Source organism: Solanum lycopersicum, chromosome 12 (genome assembly GCF_036512215.1).
Source record: "Solanum lycopersicum chromosome 12, SLM_r2.1".
Lineage (NCBI taxonomy): Eukaryota > Viridiplantae > Streptophyta > Magnoliopsida > Solanales > Solanaceae > Solanum > Solanum lycopersicum.
The window spans coordinates 40,469,009-40,494,241 of NC_090811.1; the positions used below are offsets into that span (position 1 = coordinate 40,469,009).

Sequence of the window (25,233 nt, forward strand, 5' to 3'; positions counted from 1 at the left end):
CCCTAACTAAAGAATGGTGATTTCAGTAGTAAGGAAAAACTCAATCTCACCTGGTGACTGGCATAAGACTTCGAAAGCAATCAAAGATATTGATAAAAAAAAAAAAAAGAGAGAGACAACAGATTGTTCCCTCAAGCCTCAATCGACATTGGTCACTCAACACCTCATCCCCCTTGGCACAAGTGTGAGACGGATTTAGCTCTATATTATTATAAGAAAATGTACAATAGGTTACTAAATCCCAAAACCTAGTCCGATACGATAAAAGACTACCCAGAACCATATAGAGAGACAACACTTCACGCATGGTTGAACAGTGTTCGACTTAAGTCAAGCTACTGACTGTTACAATGGGGATATATGAGTAGACAAACTCTAAAATTGAGATACAAGTAGAGCAAACAGCCCGTACAGCCAAAAGAAGTCTCAGCTGCATAAATTTTTGGAAGTATAGTCCTCATTCCAGGATATATTTCTAAGCATTGAATGACTAACAGAATTCAATATAGATATGGTGCAACAGGACTGCCATCTGGTGGTAAAAAGATCAAAAAAAAAAAATCCTCTTTACATTTCCAGGTAAAGCAAAATTAAAACTAGAATATGTATATTGCTAATACTCCTGCAATTACACAGAAGTGATTCAAAATTTTACCTTGCTGTACTACTTTGACAATTGGACCACCATCATGATCTATCACATTCAGCTACCTATATCAGCTTTTTCAAGTATATCTGTGGCAGTTCTTTCCCGTGTACCAGTCAAAGGATCTTTTGGGCGGGTTTGAACATTGGCATCTGAAGGCTGCTTCTCGCATTTTATATCATATTTTTCAGGTTCATCAATCCCTGCAGCATTTTCTTCCTGTGTCTTGTGGGATGGTTTGCACATTAGCATCTAGAGGTTGCTTCAAAGCAGGATCACCATCTTTTTTGACATCAATATCCTTGGTAGAATTACTAGACTGCGACCACATAAACTGCAAAGCTTGGCCTTGCCAGATTTTTCCATTCGAAAATGCTCTTTCAGCAGAACGGCGCGTTGGGAAACATATACTAGCAGATATGTTTAACATTTCCGAGCCATTATTACCATCTTGAGGCTCCAAATCTTCCATCTCAACGGCGGGAGGGTCACCAAAAGTGGAGAAATGTTCCTTCAATACAGTAACCTAGAAAGGAAACCCATTTATAATTTATCACACAAAGCTAAGAACATGAAAAAAGAATCTACATCAACCTAGAATGTTGTAGCTAACCAAGGGAGATGACACTAGTGAAAAGTACTACAGAATGTTTTCAGTTCCTTCCTCACATATTTAGAAGAAATAGGAGGAACCTAAAGTTGGCAGAAGAAACATTAAAGAAAATCAAGATTTACAAATATGAGAACAGACAAAAACACATAGTTCATACATTGGCCACCGGAAAGTATAAGAAAATAAATGAATAATTTTCAATGTGCGGACACCATCGTTCGGAAACGCACCCTAGTGAGAAGGAGAAGATGGTAATGACACAGGCATGCCTATAATACAATAACAGCTCTGCCTTAGAAGAACATTCAAGGCACAAACCCTAGGCAGCATAAGCAAATATAACTAGAGCATGTTCACATAATCATTTGCAAATACTGAAAAATTTCAACTATTTGAGAGGATTAGAAGAAATTACATTTGCAAGACCACTTGGCATAGGTGGAAGGACTTTGAAGGCAGTGGGACGATTGTCTAGTTTGTATCTGTTGAAAACAAAAGGTGCACCATGTGGTGCCACTGGAGGAATTGACTGTCTCAAGCTTGAAGGTTCCTGTGTAGCTGCAGCAGAACATGATATAGGACAAGAGTGCTCTGCATTTTCTGTTGATCTGTTATTATCGGATACTACTTCAGCTTGTGTTGAGGATACATCATTAAGTCGCATGGAGCTTGACCTCACTTTTGTAGAATCGGATACTGTTTCTCCTTCCTTCTGTTTCTCCAGATCCTGGTCAGAGATTGCTTCAGCTTTCACACCTACGGCCTGCACAAATGTAACATAAAACGGAGGAAGAGAGGGTCCCATTATTAGTTTCTTCTAAAAATCAACGAAATTATATTCTATATATATGGCGAGAAAAAACAAAGTACAAGCTGCAATAAACATGAGATCTGCTTCACAAAGAGTATTAACTTGTACAGTTCAACATGAAGTTATATCATCATATGTGGGAGGGGGGAGAAAAGAATGAACTGTAACAAACACTTCATTTAATAAGCAATTCCAGAGACAAGGTATTCCCTGTAGTCACCCCCTCATTTGGTTATTAAAAAAAGTACTTCTACAGTTAATGCAAGCCCGTAAAAAGCATATCTTTTATAGTAATTCCAAAAAAGCATGTCATGTACTTCAAGTTGATGAAAGTAAACAAACAATATCTCATTTCACTCGCAATAAGTATCAGATATCTAAAAATAAAAAAGAATAATTGATATCAACTTAAAGAGACACTTCCTTAGGACAGTATGTGAAAAAAGAACAGGTAATTACTTGCTTCTCAAGTTTATTCAACTGACGTCGGAACTCACTGCGCTTCTGATCAAGCAGCTCCTGCTTCTTGCGCAATTCTACCTTCAAAAGTTCTAAGCTCGCCACCTTTTTTTGCAGAGCTGGTGCAGCTTTGGGACCATTATGACCCACAGGCTTAGGTAAAGCAGAAGTAGGTGATGGAGCAACAGGACCATGTTCAGCAGCTTTTGGGGCTGAGGACTGGATATTGTCGTTTCCTTTATAAGGAACAGATAGGTGGGGTGGTACTAAACTGGGTGTCACTCCACGAGAGGTTAAAGGTGAATTACTAACACCATTTACTCCATCATCCATAATTCTATCCCTGTTTGCCCATAAAAGCCTTATAAATCGGTTTCCCATCACAGCATCAGGTGCCTTTAAAGCAGCCTCAGCTTCTTCTCTCTTAGAAAATTGAACAAAAGCTCGATCACCACTCAGTGGGATGTGGATGTCAATGACCTCCCCAAACTTTTTGAAATGTGAAAGAAGAGCATCTAGTTTGTTGTCTCTCTGTGGTATGCCTCTCACAAACAGAGTGCGAAGTGCCTTTTGAGGTGGTTTTCTTAGATTATGTCCAGAACTACTTTGGGGCCTGGAAGAAAAATCCTTCATTTGTGGGTCAATAGTTTCTTCATTCATTAGCTTCCCTGGAAGAAATATGCCCTGACTGCTGCCGAGTAATTCCAGATCTTTTCCCGTTTCATCAAAGCTTGAAGCATTTCCTGTACAAGCAGTTCTTTCTTTCACATTCAACTTATTTTTAGACCTTCGGTTTCTTCCCCACACACTCTGAGATCCTGTAGCTGCCTTAGCACCTCTTAGTGGATGCTCAAGATCAAAGGCATTACACAGCCCAACTTGATCATTGTCAGAGGAGTCTTCAACTAACAAACGACCAGTATCATCGCAGTTGGATGAATTTAAATTCTGGAGTGCTGCTGAAATTTCAGAACGATCATTTGACCATAAAGGTTGATCAGGATCATAGAAATCAGCTCCCCCGGCCATAGAACCATCAACAAAAGCATCAGTCAAGCCCAATGCATCATCAATCACTGGAAATTTGCTTTTGTTATGTAAAGCTTTGCCACTGGCCAATGAGCCAGAAGGGCCTATTACAGGTAAAGATCCTTGTCCAGTAACTGGTCCAAGCATGTGCGCATTAGGAAGTGACACAGGAAGATTAAACTGAGAAAGGCTCTGCAATTCGGAAAACAATAGCATAAAACCAAACAGCCGTGCTTAAAGAATTAGTTAAGTACAAGAATAGAGTGCAGGCAGTACATGAACTGGGAATCTTGACCCGACTTACAAAAGCTTAAATTAAAAGAGATGAATATCTAGTAACAGAACAGTCAATCAGCATCAACATTTAGAAGAAAAAACGCACTCTAAAACATGATTGACAAAAGCCATTCCCCCACAGAAAACAAGAACGTGAGATACAGTAATAACTATTTGTCAGCTGAAAGTCCACACACCTGGACATCTTCAACAACAATACGATTTACTCCGTGCTCCATAGGGCACATATCTCCTCTTAGGCAAAATCCACGCTCCTCAAAGTCTCTACATCTCTGCCTTGGAATACCCATATTCATGGTAGGATTCAAGGATGGCCTGAGTGTTCCCTGGAAACCAACGGAATGAAGTGTATCAAGACCGCCATTAGAAATTCCTGAAACCATTCCAAATGCACTCCAAGATGAACTCTGTGCATTAGCAATGTTTTCCACCCCTCTTCCAGTTAAGAGACCGGGAGTAACAGAGCCCTGTGGAAACAGTTGAGATGCAATAACCACTGAGCTGAACCTGGAATCACGTTGGCCCCAGGCATTAAGGTCTCTTCCTCGACCCCTACCGTTACCAGCATCACCGAACAGTGATTGATTCACCCTGATTCTTTGGTATGAATCCTGAGGGGCTCTCGAAAATGAGCCCATACCTCGTCTTCTTGGGAGCTTGGTTTCACTTAACTGAGAGTTCCCTTCCCCATAAGGATGTCCATTTTCAAAAGGCTTGTTTCGTTTCCTGAATGGTCTTCTGAAAACTGGTTCAACAGCCTCTGTCTCTTCAGATTGAGAATGCAATTCTCTCCTACGATGCTTGTGATTGCGATCATCATCATCCTCTTCACTGATTTCTTTCTCTTCAGGATCATCGTTGCTATCAGAAGATGGAAAGGTTGGCTTTGAAGGTGAAACATTAAGCTCCATGAGTCAACACTCAACCTTGTTTATGACCAAAGTTTGTATGCCTCAGATTGATAAGATAATCAAATTATTTAAACAAGCCCCATCAAGTGACCAGTGCCTGAAAGGTAGGGACAAGAATAGGTAGGTAAGACAAAAATCTTATGCAAGCATGACAAGTTGAATTTCACAATTTTATTAAACTTGAAAACGCTTTTCCACATGCAAAATAAAGAAAAAAAGCCTTTTTCTTCAGAGGAACTAGAATAGACCACAAACTTAAACATCATTTAGAAAGAGCACTTTCACAATAAAAATGCAGAATTTTTTTTGCCATGTAAAGAAATTTCCAGCACTATGGACTCATTGGCTTCAAAATCACAAAGCCAGCACAGATGTCCCCTACGCATCTGACCTCCAACATCATGAGGACAGATGATCATGCCAAAAAAATGGACTACACAGTACACATGTCATGAAACATATGAGATTGATCCTTTGTAAGGCTCTGTCATCAATATAACCAGCTAACATGGAAACCGTGACGGTGTGCAGGATTCCAAAAAAACATCAAAAGTTCAGATACTATGGAAAACAGACATCGTAAGTTCGAACAGACACACAAATGAAAAGTTCTTCTTTTATCATGCCATTCTTAATTAGCCTCTCTACCTCACACAATGTAGGGGTAAGGTTTGCATACACCCATCCTCCCTAAGCCCACTTTTGGGACCACACTGGGTATGTTATTGTATTTGTTATCAGAGAGTTATTAAAACAAAAACACTATAATTAATGTAGAAATTTTAAATAATTATTCAAGAAAAGGTATATGATTTTTATACTACTTATTTTCTTATGTTAATCTATTTCTCACACATTCAATCCCCTCCCCCAAAATGAAACAAAGGCAAAATCACCTCATTCCGAATAATTCTAGGGCAAAACTGGTGTCTTTTCCATTGTTTTGAAGCAACGTCAGTAGAATGAGTATTTTTGAGCTAGTTGACTAACCACGGGGGCATTTTGAGCCAAAAAAAAAGAACAAAGGGTAAATACAACCTAGTTTGAATAGTTCAAGGGTATTTTTGCCTCTTTTCCCTAATTAAACTAATCCTAGCAAAATCTGTTGAATCAATTTATTTGTCCTCACAGCTCAACTAAACCAAATAGAACCTCAACAATGTTGTACAGACATGTGGATTCATTTGATAATGAATTCAGTTCAAACTAAATTCATAAAATCAATGATTTTTAAATTCCCTAGCAAAAGCACCTAGAATAAAATTTATTGAGCAACAAAGATATAAGCAAGAAATTATTCTTGTTAGAGTCTCACACTGTTTGAGAAATGATTTGTTGTTTCCTTATATGGTTTTGGGTAATCCATACCTCATATACTAGGTTTGGGGTTGAATTGAAACCAAGGTTCATTTCCTTTTCTTGCAAAAGCTTTTGTAGGGTGATAGCTAATAACTTGAGTTTTCAAAAGGAGGAGGAACACTTCGAATTTGAAAGAGATTTTATTGAGAAGTAATTTATATGGAACTTCTGAGGTGTTTATTAGTGTTAAGGGTCCTGGATATGATATCATTTGAGAATACAAACGCTTGTTGCACCCCAAAAACGGATTTTTGTTAGAATCATTAGTAGAAATAATCAAATGATTCTGTTGAGAATAGAATAAAGAATGAGATAGTCTATATCCTGTATCGATCATAGGATCACTTTATGAATAGGTCAATTCTTTGTGACCTCCCACCGTTCACGACATCCCTTTGATTTAGTTGTTCTAATTGTCAGAGTTTAGAGTGTAAGGTGTCTAATTTTCTGGTTCGATTGAATAGGGACTTGGTCGTTGTTCATTCTAAAACGGTCACCCGAAAATCGAATAAACGACATCAATGTTGTGGAACTCGGGTAGGCTTGTGGCATACTGCTATTCATATTTTTTCTATGTAAAGAGATCCTAATTGTCAAGCAAAGTTATCTCAACTCTAATAAATACTTGTATAAAATGAATTGAAAAAAATAATATCAAAGGAACCGTACATGACACTCTCGCGTCATACGACTCCGTCCCGGAAGCAGGACCTTCCCTTCGCCTTAGTCGGTGGCTAAGACTCAAATCGATTACCTACTCCTTAGGAAGTGTTATGGAGATCTATGCAAGGACAGTAAGGTTATAATTTAAAAGTATTATCATAAATATCGGCAAATTTACATGATATTAATGTTACTATTTTTTAATCAAATCCACAAATAAAATTATTTTATAATATTTATTAAGTTTTTTTTTAAAGTAAAAGTATACATAACTAAATAGAAATATTAACTTAATTGTTTTGAGTTTGGACTCTCTTTAATTTTAATTTAATACTATGTTATATTTTTTAATTAATTTTTATTGGTCCAGAGGTCGACCCTACCGATATTTCTCAAGCCCCTCAGATCAGCAGACTTATTCAGGCCGGCTAAAAAACCCTTTTCTTAAATAGGCTCCAAAAATCTGTCCCCCCCTATTAAATCTCGAGTTAGGACAGGTCAGCCCAACGGGCCTAGCCCATATTGACGGCTCTAGCTACATCTATAGCTGAAAATCGCAAGAAAAGAAAATATGGTGGTGCACTCTTTGAGTTGCCTACTACTGATGTCAAGGATGTGTCCATGGAAAATTCTAAACATGAAGGTGGGAGAAGATTCTCCTTTGAGCAATCGAAGAGAAGAAAAGGGAAAACGAGCTAAGAAGACCAGTAAAGGACAGTCGAAGGCATCTAGGATCAAGAAGGTTGATTCTGCAAAAGAAATGGGCAAGAGGAAAAGAAAATATTCTCCTGGTCTACAACGGGACCTGGTCCCATCGGGAGTGAGGATGAGCATGCAAAAAGGAAGCAAGAAATTGTGAACAATCTTCTAGGACGTAGAGTGTTTGAGCTTGACATCATCACCAAGCCTAGGATGGATTCTCTATATGATCTTGTGGAAATCCAGTCCTAGACTCATTTATTCCAAACATGAGGAAGAGGTACGAAAGTTCTACTGTAACATTGAATTTGCAAAAGACGATAGCATAAACACCACGGTAGGAGACAAAAGCCTGCATCTAGATGAGGACCATTGGGATGAATACCGGAAGTACCCAGGGGGTTCATAGTTGGAAAAATCTGCACTATGGAATTTGTGAAAGAGTGCTCTAAGATCCCTAACACACGACGTGCTGGAGTTCAAAAGAAACTCATGAAATGAGAGTACCAGTTGTTGTTTGAATTTGTCAATAAAGTACTTCCTCGAACAGGAAAAAGGATTGCTGCTTCTGCAGCCGATCTGTTCATCATGAAGTCTATGCAAATTCGATCCCATAGATCTTTCGGCCCTCATGATAGAGCATATGTATAAGACGGTGATAGAACACAAGGGCAAGCATGGCATGGGCTATGGCTATTTCAAGGTGTTTCACCATCTAAACATCCCAGTGGGAGCACGTAAACTTGGAACTACAAAATAGTCCTTCACTACTATGGTGGAATTTGAGTGTATAGAAGAAAAGGGAATCCACTAAGCAAAGTATCTCAGTTGATAATGGAATAGGATCAGTTGAAACATGAGTTGGAAGAGATGATTGTGCGTGTGAGTAACGAATATGGGAGATTGTTGTTGAAGGCAGAACTTCTCAAAGCACAATTTGAGGGACCTGGTATTGTAGAGGTCAACGAGTAAGGAAAAAAATTGATGAGCTCATAGATCAAAATGCGGCTCTGCAAGAGAAATTGATCACAGATCATGATGAAGCGAATGTTAGGCTTACTCTTGTCATTAGGTCCCTCTCCCATCAGCCTCCCTCCTCATCATCCTCTCTGTCCCTTCCTGTGTCGTTTTTTTTTGTGCGTGGACAGTGTCCAAAGTTCTCGATTCAGTTTAAGTTAAATGTATTGATTGTTGACCTTTGTGCTATAAATATGATTCTTGTTTTGTTAGGGCCAATCTCTATCTTTTCCTGTTTTTATCACCATAATGGTGTTGCCTTTGGTTGTGATCTTACTTAAACGATCTTACTTGTTCTATTGGTTTACTGCACTTCTTTTTATGATGCCAAAAGGGGTAAACATTGGGTGCTTAGGCTGTGGGGAACATGTCTTGATCGATATAGGGAAGATGGAAAAATGAAAGAAATTGTAGGCAGTTATATGATTGACAGGGGGATGTACAAATGAATAAGGGATCTTGATCGACAAGAGAAAGAAATTATAGGCACTGGTGTACAGTTTGTCAACATCAAAAAGGTGGAAAATGTTATTTGTAGTTTTGACGATTTGATAAACCCATGGACCTTGTAAAGGGACCTGATCCCTTGTGCAAATGTAGATACAACTGTCAAGCTGGAAAAAGTACAATTGGTTGGTACACAGTCTCTAACTGTGGCAGAAATGGCAGAAACCTTGGCCAATGGCATGGCCTCAAAGTTGTGACTATTCTTCATAAAGATTATGTACAATAGTCATAATCTTGGTTTTTGCAACTTGAAAACTCTCAAGAACTCTAGCAAAGGTTAACACTCAAGTGAAGAATCATCCTCAAGAACAACAAGGACCAGATAGAGCTGTAGGCTTAGGTGTCTTAGGATTATTTCTTTTGCACGTACACGGTAAATCTGTTCCTAACCAATTAAGGATTCAGATATTGTGTTTGGTGAAAAAATCTAAATCAGCTAAGGTTAAGAGATTCCGTGGGCGGCATTGTGTGTTGTTTAGTCAAAGTCTAAGTCATCCGGAGCATGGTGGTTTAGTGGAAAAGCTACATGTTGCTTAGATAAAGTCTAAGTTGTCTAGTGGTGATAGCTTAGTAGGCAGAATAACATCTGTTTAGGCTTTTCAAGTAATAGAGTTATTACTTGGTTGTGAGATTAATAAATTTTGTCTCAAATTGTTCTAACTGTGGTTCACTTTTGTTGAAAAAAGATTAGTGAAACAGTTGAAAATCCTACATGACAGGTCGTGGTTTTACTACCTTGAGCAAGGATATTTTCTCGTAAACTGCTTGTGTTGTGTTCTTATTTTTATTTACTCTTCGTTATTGTTCTTGTTGAGTCAAGGGACCTGGTCCATTGATTGATAGTGGACACACGCATTCTAACATGTTTGGATAGCCAAAAACACTCATTTGGACTGTCCTTCGGGGGTGGAGACTATGGTGCTCCGATGAAACAAGCTTGTAACTTTAAGTCTTTTGATTACACACTAGTTGTTAAGTTGTTGCAACTGACTGAAGATAAAGAAAGTTTCCGAAAGTTCTGCACTTCTGTCATACTAACGAGAGAAAATTAAATTGATGCAACAACTATTACTTACACTGTCCAAATCTAAGCCAACTACAACAGAATTTAAATATCCTTGTAGTATTTTTTTCTAAGCTGGCAAGTATTCATAACCCTACACAATGTTCAAGGACTGTTCCTAAGCAGTGAGGATGTAAATTTCCAGATCATAGACCCATTTTGCTGGAAATGGCAACTAGGATGCCACTCCATCTTACTTTATATTTGAAAATATGTGGCTGGAGGTAGAAGGATTTTTGGAAAAATCATGCAGAAACTAAGGAGCCTAAAGAAGGATATCATCAACTGGAATAAGGAGGAAATTGGGAAATTGGAGACTAGGAAAGATGTTATTGGAACAGAACACCTGGCAGACAATTGAATATAGCTGAGGCAAGTCAAATGACAAACCTGAAAGCTGAGATACAACAGTTGGCAAAACTAGAGGAGATTTCATGAAGGCAGAAATCAAGATGTCTTTGGCTCAAGGAAGGTGACAGAAACACTAAATATTTTCCGAAGATTGCTAAATCAAACAGTAGATCCAATAGCATAGACAGACTTCTCATGGGAAATGCCACTATTGAAGAGGAGGAAAAAGTAAGATGTTGGAATTCTTTGAAAGATACACTAAGCAGGAAAGTTGGAGCCTTTTGCTAATTTTGATGGAATGGCATCCATCACTATACAAGAAAGCAACACTATAAACGACTTTAATTCTCAAGAAGTTTTCAGATGCAATACCTTTCTATGGGTGGCAGACTAACACTGATCAACCGTGTGCTTGAATGCATCCCAACTTATAGTATGTCGCTCCATCCCATCACACGAAAGGCACTTAAACAACTTATAAAACTAGAAGGAACTTTTTTATGGGAAGGAAATCTTAGTAGCCACAAATTTCATTTGGTCAAGTGGGATAAGGTCTTGTTGCCAAAAGATTTAGGTGGCCTGGACATCAAAGACCTAGCACTACACACTCAGGAAGATCAGTGGCAATGGAAAGAAGTCATTTATTACAAAACATGGAGCCTTGAATCACTGGTGCTCTAAAGTCTCAACTAAACCTTATGGGGTTGGTTGCTGGAAAACCATAAGCAAGCTATGAAGATGTTCTCACAATGCAGACAAATGGTAATAGGGAATGGCCAACGCGTCAAGTTTCTGGAGAGATAAGTGGTTGGGCAGCACCCCCCAGAGGTTGCCTACCCCAAACATATTCAAGATAGCAAATTAGTGAGATGCTACAATACACCAACACAGGGATGGGAAGTCATGGAACCCCAACCTCAGAAGAAACATACAAGACTGGGAGATGGAAGAGTTAATCAGCCTTTTGGGAGCACTTCACAATGCCACAATCAACGGCCTTGCACCAGATCAACTAAAATGTGGAGATAGCAGGACTGGGGAGTTTTCAGTCAAGGTCGCAAATAAACTTCTATGCCCACAAAATGCAATTACTGCCTTTTGGCCTTGGGAAGTCAAATTACTTCCTAAAACTAGTTGCTTCAGTTGAACAGCACTGCACAGAGGATGTTTGATTCAAGATAAACCTAGTGCATGAAGGTAGCAGAGTCACACAACCACCTTTATAGACATTGTTCAGTATCAACAGACTTATGGAGTATGTTTATCACACTATTTGGACTCAATTGGGTCATGCTGCAGAGTATGGTGTTGCTGGAAAGTTGATAGCAACATCAAGAAAAATTGGAAGATGATACCTGTAGCTATTATTTGGAGAGATTGGAATGAAAGAAATAGGAGATGCTTTGATGGAATATCACTACCTGCTAATCTCTAAAAGCTAGTTGTCTTATCTTGTTGTATAGTTGGGTCTAACCTTGTTACCCTCATGAATTTTATCAGCTCATTAGCTTTCAACTAGATATGTACTGGAGCTGATAAGTTCTTTTTGCTACTCTACTTTTGTAACAATTGTACATCCACTTGATGTTAGCAATGAAGTATTTACTTCATCAAATCTTCTTGTAATATTGGGTTGGATGAATACGTCACTTTTCGCGACAGTGAAGTTGAAATGTTTGGTATACAATAGATAGAGAATTAAATTAGCTTGAAAAGCTAAGCTGAAACTTTTGTCATGTGAAAACTTGGAAATCCAAAGGGATTAGACTTGTAACAAATTCTTGACAAATAAAGAAATAAAATGGGAGCTTGATGTTGGTGCATTACATGGCAGTAAATTAAGGTGTTTAATCACGGGAAGTAGTATATTATTTAGGTGGCCAGTGGCCACCTGATTATACCTCAAATGGTAGCTTTGAATGAGGAGCTACAAGCTCGGACATTTTTCTTTAAAACAAGGTCGGACATGGTCCGTACTATAGGAACATTATTATATGGACTTCTATATATAAAGTGATGTCTTACCTTACTATACTAGTTTGACTCGAAAGATGAACATGCTGTATTCAGTACTTGTGACCGTCCAACAGAAATAGCTTATACAATGGCATCACCTCATTTTGTTTCTTAGATAAGACTGTTTGAAAGTGAAGTTACACAAAAGGCGCATTATTAGCACATTTACACAATGATATGTTAGATAATGGATTAGAAGCATCTTGAGGTTTATAAGACAATTGTACACTAGGTAATAAAGGGTGCATTGGAGGTGAATGTTACATCCGTAAGATTCAACTAGGTTTAGATTTGATAATGGAAACTTTTAAGGGTATAATTGACTTTCTACCATTGATAAAACATGGGGAAACAAATTCAGAGGATATGCTTAATACTGATAGCAGCAACGAATAGAATATATGCAACCATACTGCTATTTCAATTTTAGCAGCTTAGAAAGAGAATCGAGAAACATCACTGTGCAATACATATTTTCCTTTTTTGATAAACACTAATACTGTGTAACATCACTACATTAAGGGTTCCATAGCATAAAACCATAAATCACCATTAGTAAACTTTCAAGAGTAACACATTTACTCCACTTGTATTTTCTTACTACCTTTTGAGATGGCGGTTAATATTTTTAAGCTTAAGATGAAGAATTTAATTTAAATAATTAAACTAAACTATCAACTGAATTTAACTTGAAGAATAGAAATTGGAGAAGGTAGTGAGTTCGTTGAGAATGACTAGAAGAGCAGTATGGTTTATTGTAAGTAAATTGATTGAGTATTTTTGACACAGTAACATTTTTTATGAACGAGAAAGGTGTTGATACATACCTACAACAAGCTTGAGATTTCACACAAATCTTAGAATCAAGAACCTTGAAAATTTAGGCGGCAGACTGATTTCCTTGAGATTAATATAGGTACTGATTGTAATATAGGATGTAGATAATTGTTCATAGTGTTGTTTGGAACTCATGAGACAATTGCTGGTTAAGAAACACCAAAGGTATGTAAGGCTATAACTTTCAATCTTGAAGCTCCTACATGTTCTAATCAATGATACGCTTCTCCTATTTGATGTGTTCTTCTTATTGTATCTATATGTGTTCCTCAAATATGAGATTCTAGATTATTTGTTCGTCATATGCTTAAATATCCCGGAATACCCATGTTAGTTCTTTATGTGAGGAATCTTATTCTTCGTAGAACAAGCATGCTAAATGTATCCACGACTTCCCTTATGTTTAGAATGTTGATACGTTCATATCCTCAATCTTGTATGACCCTTCTAGTATGTTCTTCCAATGGAATGCCTCATTTACTTAAAAGACTCATATTCCAAAGCTTCTCTATGAAAGGGATATTCAAGTGCATGTGTACCATACCTACTTAGTGTGTCTTCACAAGATAAGTGTCGCTCCATGAGTGTCTTCCATAACATGGACTCTTAGAACAAGTGTCATTTTCTCTTGATGGACTAGTTGTACCGACTTACGATATCCCCTACATACAAATGTTACCATAAGATGAAGATAATTACCCTTTACGAATAATGCCCCTAAAAGACTTGAAAACTTAACGAATGTAGCCTTCAGTTATATGTACTATAGATGAGGCAAATCCAAGATATCATTCATTGGCATACACTCTCAGAGCTAAGGTCCTCATGATTGATGATACTTAACCCCACGACCCATAGTAATGTGTCCTCCGGGTAATATATATATATACAAGTGAGGGTATTTTTTCTCATATCTTCTTCGGCTTCCTATGGTAGCCTCTTCTAATTTATGGTCATCCCACAAGACTTTTACAGACTTTATATATATGTATATGTATATAAAGTTCGTGAAAGTCTTGTGGGATGACCATAAATTAGAAGAGGCTACCATAGGAAGCCGAAGAAGATATGAGGAAAAATACCCTCAATTGTTTGAAGAAATAGGTACGTAAATATTTAACTTTTTGAAAACGGTATCATTCTCAAAAAAATATTTAACTTTTTGAATACTCACTTTATTTGTATATATTTGAATATGCAAAATTTAATAGCTTATGTGAAATATATGATGGTTGGATTGTTGTATGAGGTTGAGATTATGAGATGGGATAGGTTGAAATTTTTGTATAGCTCCAGTTATAGGGTTTCTCTTGCAAAAAAATTGAAATTTTGTGAGTTAGCCAAATTTTGGGGCCTTAAGATAAAGGCCAAAATGGAACAATGTCTAAGGTTCTGTTTTAGATCATATATGGCTAGTATTTGATACAGTTAACCTAGTCCTGCAAGGAAAAAAAACCCAATCATTGTTTAATCTCTCAAAGAATATTATTTGGATATATTGATATCTATTCTACAGTGGGTCTCAACAAGAAGATTAAAGGTAATCTAGTATGTTATATCCTTGTTTAAATTAGTAAGGTTACATTTGAAAGTAGAAAATGGGTCACTGAGTTATTGTGAATTAGTTGATGAAAACGAATCCTAAGATGAGATTTTTGAGCTTGTATATTGAACTGGATTATTTATGTAGATTGAGTTGTTGATCGTTGTTGGCGAATGTAGAAGTTATCTAACTAGAAAGGAAGATCTTTGAGGTGAGTGGAGGCTTGTTCTTACTCAAGTTCCTTCCTTACAAAGTCATGCTCATAGAGTGTTTAATTAAATGTGTCTTAAGGTTAGTGTGAATTAAATTGGAATGAGTAAGCTCACATTGCTTATCGTTGAATAAGTCTATCCAGTGCTCTATGTTTTCCTCCTTGTGCTAATCCATCTAATGAATATGGTGGTAGTGTCTCATGTGTATGAGTGCTTCATGCTAACTTTGTCCAGCCCCAAAACAATGCTTAGTTCTCCTAGAAACATGACAAAGAAAGCCTCCAAAATTATGTGTTGCTCTTTCATGATCTAAGTTGGTTGGACTCGGTTGTGGGTGTCCGAGACTAGCGCGGATCTAGAGGTCGGATACTCTATGAAGTATGCTCTAAAATTTAAGATTCAGGGATTCGGATTCATGTATGGATATGGGTGTAGAGATTCAGCCAAAAGTACTTCAAATATCTAAAAATAGAGTTAAAAATTCTAAATTATGAAATATTATACGGAGAACTTGAGGAGAAATATTGATCAAAAGAAGAATCCTAGAAGGAGATAAAAGGAAAGGGAGTGACAATTGAAATTTATATATACAAGGTATTTCATTTTCTTCAATTTCACCTTAGTTTTGTTTTTATAATAGAAAACTTCTTTTTGAAACAGGTAAGATACTATTTTGATAATAGAAATCATTGAATTTGTCCATAATTTCTCCCTCGAATTTGGTCAAAGTACCCAAAACTAGTTGATCAGATCGGGTACAGATCCTAAGCCTATATATTGTCGAAATGAGCGTGGAACCGAAAGTGAAGAGTCCAAGCAACTTTGTTCATAGTGATGAAAGCCATAAAGTACCCTCTTATGCTATGACTTCGATAACTAGTAACCATATAAAGGGTTATGAGTAACCGTACAAAGGGTTATTAGTTTTTCCATAAAGAGGCATAACATAAATGGTAATCGTACAAAGGGTTGAGAGTAATCGTATAAAGGGTTACAAACCTTTCCATAATAAGACAACATAAATGGTGGTTGGTATAAAGGGTCATAAGCATCTATACAAAGGGTTGCTAATATTACCATAACAAGGCACAAAAGATTTGGTGGTTGTATAAAGGGTTACTAATTGCCACAGTTGGGCATAAGAGAAGTTCAGTCGATTGAAACAACTTAAAGAGCGTTAAAAGAGTGAATTAATGAACTAAGATAATAAGTTTTAGTGATTGTTTTCCTAGTTCACTCTTATAAGATACTTTAGGATGAAATAGACTCATTTCCTCTCTTTTTCTTTTTCTTTTTTTGGTAACTGAGAAATCCGTTTGTGACCCGCCCTTTGGACCAATCACAGTTGACTTGTTTCCTCTCTTATCCCTTCATTACTCATATGTTTTATTCAAGGTCTCATTCTGACTTAGTGAGGGGAATGTTAAAGAGTCACTGAGTATTGTTAGTGGTTCCATAGATAAGGTACTACAAGTTAGGTTAATTTATTCCAAAAGTTGATTTGGTGAGCTCCACTATACTATAGAGTTTCTTCTCTTTCAGTCTAACATTTTTATTCATTATTTTTTTACCAAGTACTTGTTTGCGGATTAGCGAGGAGATCTATGTCCTGTGCATTCCCCTTGGTATTCCAGTAGAGGCTTCATAGATGTGTTTTTAGTTGGGTTATGGTTTTTCACATTACTTAGCATTATTTTCAATACTTTCTAGTTTGCAGATTTAAATAAATACTTGGATCATTTAAGAATAATAGGAATAGAGTTTTGATCCGAAAGCGTAGTAAAATCTACGTGGTTAACAGATTTTATGTATATTTGGAGTATTTACAAAAAAATGGAATAGAGTTTTAATCCAAAAGTGTAGTTATTTATTTCAAATCTACGAGCGGTGTGTGACATTAATGTACATGCTACAGTAGTCAAGTTGGTTTGCTTAGTGAAGCATCGGGTGCCAAACACGGCTTGTTTAGAAAATGGGTCGTGACAACATCATCATGTGAAGAGGATACTTTTTCATAAGTGCATGGCTTCACCTATGAAGTAATCATCCATTGCTTTGCATCACTTTAAATGATGAAGCGATAACTTTTAATAGCACTGTATATACATTTGAAGCATTTAAATCAGGAATATAAATTGGGGATGAGGAGGCCAATCCTATTGGGAAGTGGACAGGTACTATCTAACCGGAGATAGCAAAAGATGATGCAAAGAAAGGACCAAATGTAAGATATGAACCTATAGCCGTCCTCTCTAACTGCAATGATGTCGCCAATCAAATGGTAATTATTAACAAATGAAAACATACAGAGTTGGAAAGAACTTCGCCAATCATAACAAGATATCACCTTCATTCAAGAAATTGAACAACGAAGCTTGAACGGAAGCCACTAAAGGATATCAACAATCTCTATTTTTCCTTTAAGATAGGTAAAAGGATAGCAATAGTTGAAATATCCTAATGTTTTGCTACCTTAGGACTCTCTTATTTTCCTTCTAAAACAATTTGTCCTAAGATGGCGAAACTGAAAACGTGGAAGAAACTAGACAAATTTTTGTTTCTCGTTGTGGATAATCAATGCATTTTTTACTCCCTAAATGTTGGATATATGGGATTCATATATCCAACCCTAACTAATTGGGATCAAGATGTAGTTGACTGAATAAGTTGAGGTAATTCTATCAACCAGAGCTGTAAGTTACCGGATCATTTTTCAAAAATAAACAGTATTAAAGTTACTCAAACTAAAATAAATGGGGATAAGAACTGTCACCCTTTCTGTTACTATCGAAACGTCCAAACAATTGGCAAGGAAATAAATTGCTGCCAATAGCAGCATAACAGTAGGAACCTAGAAAAACCACAAAACTAGATTAAGTCATGACATACAAATCTATCCAGAACTGCCACCATCGAGTCAATACTGGTCAATTACCATATTAGCCAAATGCATAAACTCAGCAAATTTTTTTTTAGAATCCCTCATTTGATAAGTAGTGAAAGAAACCTCTACAACCACTTCTTCACAAGCAGCAAGTATAAAATGGTAAAATGAATAATTCAATCAAAACAAAAATCAATTACTAACTCATTCATTCTCTCGTAAGCCGACTTTAACATTTTCAATGATGAACCCTAACTGAATCGAATCAATACAAAATGACCAAGTTAACAATAAATTATACAGCAATGATAAAAGAAATTACTTCGCAAAGGTAGAAGAACCGGACCTGAAAACGAATTCTTAGGGTTTCGATTCTCAATGTTCTCAATTCATCAGGTATAGATTATATCGGCGAAAAATGGCCGGACCGTAAAAGACCTCTTTGTCTATTTCTCTCTTTCTTTTATTGGGAGAGAGGGTTTTACAGTCCCAGCTCAATTTAGATTTCCACTTTCTCTTCTTACAAAATTTTGTTTCCCAAATAAATATTGATGATGTTAAATAGGTTCATATCATGTTCTATAGGCTGCAAATATGGTAAATTTACTTTATCTTATAATAAATTTAATGAAAAAGGTCATGATTTAAACAAATATTTGAAAATTATACTTGGGAAGGACAAATATTTATATAAATTTGATGCGTATCTAAATATGATCGAGATGAATATTCATCACATATAGAAATAACTTTGTTGACTTTGAATTGAAAGGGGAGGGCTTTACTTTTAAGGTAGAATAATCTAATTTAACTAATCATGTGGAGTTCATGGTCATAGAACTTAACAATTACATCTACTTGTAAAAAACGAAAGACATTATTTTATTTTTAAGTTATCAATAAAATAATAGTTCTCAATTTCTAATAGATTTGACTAGCTATAAGATATGTTTTTTTCTGTGTGAAAAGACTAAATAATATTCTTTTGTTATCTTAGTAAATAGTACTACTCAATCAGCAAATTAAAAGGTTAAAGTAGGTTATTTGAAACACAAATTTTATTATTTTTTACGTAACCTATATATTTTAGTTAAACGTATATGTTATTCTCATTGCCAAGTTTATTTGCCTACTATATATAGACTATTCTTAAATGTTGTTTTACGGAGTTGTTTGAACATGTTGAAATTGTGTACAAGATTTTCTCATTGATAGGACTTGTAGATTTATTATTTTTGTTTTATTCATAATAGAACTAATGATGGAATAATTACATATCCAAACTGTATTTAAAAATATAAGAAATATAAATAACTCTTTGTGGAAAAGGAAGATGTATCTGAATTTGAGTGATCAACGATGATTAATTTTACAGAAAAAGGCTAAAAGTATCTCTATACTATAGGAAAAAGTTTTAAAATGTTTTTCATCCATCTTTTGGTATAAAAATATCATATCATTCATCTTTTTGGTTCACTATATATTCTTGAAACTAACAATTCTCTCTTTATTTTTTATTGGCCGAACGTATAAACAGATCCCTAAAATTGTTGGGTTTTTTCCTCAGCTACCTCAACTACGTCATTTTTCTATTGAATCATTGAACCACTCATAATTTGTTCCTTTTAAACATTGTTAGTTGATTTTGATCGACTATTCTATTGTAAAATGCCTTCAATTGTGTTTGTATTGTAATGATTTTGATTGAAGGAATAACGAAGACAAACTGTGTTAATCTCATTTGTTTTCTAATGTGTTCAAATGAGCTTTCTAATGTGTTCGAATGACTAAAGTAAAACACAATTGTTCCCGAACATTTTCACTATCAATTGGACTAATGAGATCTGGAACAACATATGTATCCTCTATCAATACCCCTCACAAAATCTGATTTCACATCCGTCAACGATGTTTATTTAAAAGAACAAATTATGGGCGGTTCAATTATTCAATAGAATATAACATAGTTGACGTACCTGAGGAGAAAACTCAACGAGTTCAGGGATTTGTTTATGTATGTGACCTTTTTTATTTTTAAAAAATATTTATTATGTCGCATTCTCCTATTGGATAATATAAACAATCCAGTTCAACTTAGATTATTTCTCATTATTTATTCAAACCAAAGCAATATACCCCTTCAAGACCCCAATTATTTTTATAAAATAATCTTATAATTTTTTATATTATTGTAGTTTTTTATTATTTATTTATTTTTATAGCTTCTCTCCATTTTCTCAAATTTTTACTTGGATCAAAGACTTGTGAATTATTAGGATTTAATTAATTAAATCAAGATCTAAATATCATATTTGAAAATAAATTAATAATGTCGTGATCATAACAATATATTATCTTATTAATAAATACATTGCACATTTTTTACTCTATTTTCCTACTTTACTTTACGGCTATGACCACCCGTCTTTCTTTTTTTAACGAGTTAATTTTTTAAGTAAAATTGTTGGCGAAACTTTTTATTTGAAAAGTAGTTATCACGGAATTGCAAAAAATATAACTTATCAATTTATATATTTATTTCAAAGAAGAAAGATAGATATTTCTTAGGATTTACGAAAAACATAATATGTTGCTATAATTGTGGAAATATTAATATTTCTATAGTATATTAGCTATACAAAACAAAAAAAAAACTAAAAAAAAATAGAGCAAATATAAAACATATTAGATTTTTTAAATTAAAAAAAAATTGGGGTTCTTGAAGAGGTAATTATTCTTTTTAACTGGACAAATTATAAGAAAAATTTAACAAATGTGAAAAATTTATTTTATCCGATAAGAAAATGACACAATATATAAATTTTTTTTTTAAAAAAAATAGAACATTTGGTTGTTATCATAAAGGTATTAGTAAGTCAAAAGGTGAATGAAAATGTACTTGCAGACCAAAAAAGATAAGTACAAGAATATTTATGGATCAAAATGTGGATGAAGGATATTTTTAGACTTTTTTCTATAGTTTTTTAAAAATTGAAATAGGCATGTAACCCATTAATTCAACAACTAAAAAATCAGGTAAAATTTTCAAACAATAATATTTTAACATTTAATGGAGCATCCTAGTAGAGCTTTTATTATTTATTAAAGATGTTAATATTTTAGTTTGTTATATTGTTGATTTATGTATTTTTATCATTTGCTTAATTTAAAAAAAGATACAATTAGTTAACAACAGAATGGAAAGGAAAATAATATTTTAAATAAGTTAATTTTTAAATTTAAACCAACAAAAATTACCATATTTACTAATCATAATTTTGGTATAACATTAAGTTGGCCTAGATTTATTTGTTTTCACTACTAGTCTTTTCATCTTTTATTTTTGAGATTTTAATTTACAAAATCTCTTTCTTATTATACATGTTTGGTTCCACAATTAACACTACTTCTATTTCCCTTAAACCTCAAATTTTCAACATTAATTTTTAACTCTCTATTGAAAATATTCATTTTGTGTCGAATTGAAATCTATTGATTAAAGAATTTTGTTGGTATTGAAGAAGATTTTAGAATGAATACAAAATTAAAAAATAATACAAATTTTGTTGGCATACAAAGTGATCACAAAAAATCCAAAACTTGTTAGCATACATTTAAAATTAATACAAAATAAAAAAGAAAATACAAAACTTGTTGGCATATTGAGATTGAAATACAAAGTGAGCACAAAAAATCTAAACCTTGTTGGCATAAACTTAGAATTAATACAAAATAAAAAGAAATACAACACTGGTTGGCATACAAAATGAGATTGAAATACAAAATGAGCACAAAAAATACGGAAAAAAAAAATACAACACTTGTTGTCATATAGTTAGAATGTATACAACCAAAAAAAATTGTCTCAAGCCTAATTTAAAATAACATTCAAAATTCTGTAAAACTATTTATCTAATACAAAATTAAACAGATTTATAATTTGAAATGAATCACACCTATAAAATAAATACAAGTTACACCTAAAATCTCAAATTTTAGCAAGATACACAAGAATTTTGTAATGATTACAAATTCAACAAACAATACAAACAGTAAAGAATACAATTTGATAGTTTAGATACAAAATGCAACATGCCATAAAGTTATTTTTCATCACTCTGATCTTCAATAATTTTATCAATTTTTCAAATATTCACATTCAAAAATGACACTTCTTCGCCTGACACTTCAAAAATGACATTTCTTCACCTGATACTTCTTCGAGGTCCATATCCAACATACAAAACATATAAAATACTTTTGTATATCAATACTTCGACAAAGGTTGAATATCTTTTGAATGATTTCTAAGATATCTTAGAAAAATGGAGGATTTTGATTTAAGAAAAAAGCAAGGTTTGAGTTACTTGAGGATATGGAATAATGAAAGAAATCTTTAGAGAGAAAAGAGAAATGATAGAATTTGACTAAAAATATTTAGAGAGTGAAAAGTGAGTAATGGAGTCTATTATTTTTAAACAAAAAGTGAGTCTAATTTGAGAAATAAAAGGAAGGTAAATGAATTATATTAGGATACACTTTATTTGTTAAAATATTGTCATGGTGATATTTTAAATAAATATTTTAAAATGCTATTATTTTGACTAAATATATTAGGTAGTTTAATTGTACCTCATTATAAAATTAATAAGTAAACTCATTCTTTGCTAAAGAAATATCAATTTAAAACCTTTTAAGTTTCTGGTCACTTAAAAAAAAGAAAAAAGTAGGCTATTTTTTTTACAAAAAATATAAATCTGGTAATTTCTGCAAACAAATGTAAATCTGGTGAATTTCGCAAACAAATGTACATCTGGCCATTTTGCAAAAACTATAAATCTGGTCATTTTTGCAAAAATGAAAATCTGGTCATTTTTTACAAAAAAATATATATGTAAATATGGTTTTTTCATAAATTATTTTTTTTCCTTCTCTTAAATAAATATATGAAATTGCTATTGAAATAAAATATACAAAATCGGCTTATTTGACTTAGTAATCTAACTATTAGATAAAATGGACTATTTTTGCAATCTTCTTTCAAAGATAACAATGTGGCCATTTTGTATAAAATATAAATTTTACTAAAATGATATTTTTGAAATTTTATCAATATAAAATATATAGTATATCACTACTTGTTTTAAAGGAGGCTTAATTATTATTCTGTAAAAGCAATATCTTCTTTTTCTTTCGTTGCTATTGTCAAGTAGTGATACTTAAATATCTATATTTGTTTTTTTAAATGTTAATTGGCATGTTGCCAAAAAAAATTATTTTCTTGTTTGTATGTTGCAACAAATTAATTTATTCGTTTTTTATCATTATTAAATAAATTTTTGAGTAATTAATTAATAACTTTTTTTTTAAAGTAACAGATAAAATTTAAAATAGCACCATATTTTCGGTTACGATCCTTGGTATGTATTTTTTTTTTTAAAAAAAGGGTCTTGTATACGGTTACGCTCCTAAAACAATTATTTTTTTTAAAAATAGTAACTAATACAAATCTACCTTTTTTATTCAAAAAATTATTTTTAGCCAAATATAAGTTAATAAAGCGATTATGCTAGAACCACGACTCGGGGGTGCCTGAAACCTTCCCTCCGATCAATAAAGTTTCTTACCCAATCTCTGTTTTCGTAGACTAAAAATAACGAGGTTTTTAATTTTAAATTAGAAATTACTAGGTGACTTGGAACACCTATAAACTCAATTCCAAGTGGCAACTCTAAGAAAAATATTTTTCTTTTACTTTATTTTTTTTTTAAAAAAAACCTTTATATTCTTAACAATTGTAAAAAATAAATGGAAGAGGTGTGACAGATCTTCCGACTTTGTTGGGGATCTTTTTTTAGAGTCCGAGCTTTGTACATTGACTGTATTTGGCTATTTTGATTCTTTAGATAAATTTTGTGTTTGTTGGTTAATTATGTTATTTCAATGATTCATTGTTTTGATATTATGTATTATTGTATATAAATTTTCTTCTCTCGCACACCTTCTGAGTCTCTAGAATTTTCGTTACACACCGTGTGTGCGGATATGCTCCACAAGACTTCTGTTTAGGATGAGTAAGTGTGTGATTATGCTCTAGTTTCTAGGTTGTCAGTTATGTTAGGCGGGGTTGGACCACTATTAAAGCTAGAGTAGCTCTGTGATCGGTATGCTGACCCTCTCCGGCTCGAGTTGTCCACTCGAGTAAAGCCAGTTTAGACACCTTTCATACAAATGCTAAACCTAGAAAAGTGTCACTCGTATGCTACATTTATTTGCATCATGTGCATTTGACCTAGAAAAATCTAAAATGGGTACCCGCTCTAGACCAAAATGTTTGTTTTATGTTCTCTGTGAATGTAATGGTCCAGAAGGCCTTTACATTTTTTACCAGCTTCAAAATAGCTTTGTGAGTTTTATTTTTCCAATAAAAAATTGGTCGAAATAAAAGGGATGGTCTTTCAAGGGCAAGCCTTTTTTTTTTCTTATGAATTACACACACCTAATTCTCACTAAAATGAGATACGTAGGCATCCCTTCTCGAGTTCGGTGTTTGTTAAAATATGTATTTTATTTATTTTTAATAAAAACTTTTTTTTACTTTTCTTTCCTCCCTCGATTAGAGTTTGTCATAGAACTTTAATTAGATTTTCTTCAAAGTACAAATGGAACCTCCTACCAAAGGATAGGGTTCCAAAAGGCCAAAAAGTGAAGGAATTTCAAAGTTAATGACTATTGACACAATACCCAAAGATCTATTGGCGATGGTGGACTGACATGGGAAGTTACGAGCAAAGGAGAGAGAAAGAGGATTAGGGACATCTAGTGTATCTAATGGAGATTGACCGTAGAAAGGATGTGATCGAGGAATTGATTCATTTTTAGGATCCAAAAAATAATTTGTTTTGATTTATTGACTTTGAAATAACACCAACTCTGGAAGAAATAGCCAGCTTTATAGGGAAAGTGTCCAGTGTTCGGGGTGCTGATCTCCACAATAAAAAGCCAACAATCCAAAGAACCTCGACGCAAAAAAATTCCTCGCACTTCTCAAAATAAATCAAATAGAGAAGGAGAGCTTGAAAAATGGCCAGGTCTCATTGGACTTAATATACGAGAAGTACGGGCAAAATGATGGATTCGTAAACTATTAGAACCATCTTAGCAACCAACGGGGTGAAGAGGCTTGGAAGGCGAATGGATGCTTTGCCTTCATCGTCGCATTTTTGGTGCTCATTATTTTCCCCAAATGGGACAAGCATATCAACATTCGTCTGGCTGTTGCGGTGAAGGCATTGACCACAATGGAAAGTTTAATT

At 34.3% G+C, this 25,233-nt stretch overlaps 1 protein-coding gene across 7 annotated transcripts; it reads right to left on the reverse strand.

Annotated features, from left to right (window-relative positions):
• Positions 1–439: 439 nt before the first annotated feature.
• LOC101250092 (zinc finger CCCH domain-containing protein 41-like) lies at positions 440–18,769 on the reverse strand. Of its 7 annotated transcripts, XR_011213093.1 has the most exons (7): positions 18,264–18,534; positions 13,823–13,940; positions 4,032–4,863; positions 2,530–3,750; positions 1,675–2,022; positions 656–1,172; positions 440–532 (listed from the first exon to the last, which is right to left on the reverse strand). XR_011213093.1 is itself a non-coding variant. In XM_010315864.4 (6 exons), exons 3-6 carry the CDS (start codon positions 4,764–4,766, stop codon positions 843–845), a joined length of 2,634 nt encoding a protein of 877 aa, XP_010314166.1. In that variant the 5' UTR covers positions 4,767–4,863; positions 13,823–13,940; positions 18,264–18,626; the 3' UTR covers positions 440–842. The 7 variants fall into 7 exon arrangements, 5 of the variants coding, with proteins under 5 accessions (XP_010314166.1, XP_004252213.1, XP_010314167.1 ...); XR_003244834.2 differs by lacking the exon at positions 13,823–13,940 and having other exon boundaries at positions 18,264–18,769; XM_010315864.4 differs by having other exon boundaries at positions 440–1,172; positions 18,264–18,626.
• Positions 18,770–25,233: the final 6,464 nt, after the last annotated feature.

Excerpts from the sequence above, each read along its gene's own strand:
- LOC101250092 (XM_010315863.4), bottom strand. The coding sequence starts at position 4,766 with ATGGAGCTTAATGTTTCACCTTCAAAGCCAACCTTTCCATCTTCTGAT. Across the intron at positions 3,751-4,031 it reads TTGTTGTTGAAGATGTCCAG|AGCCTTTCTCAGTTTAATCT; the intron begins GTGTGTGGACTT and ends TCCGAATTGCAG. Across the intron at positions 1,173-1,674 it reads TGCCAAGTGGTCTTGCAAAT|GTTACTGTATTGAAGGAACA; the intron begins GTAATTTCTTCT and ends TTTCCTTTCTAG.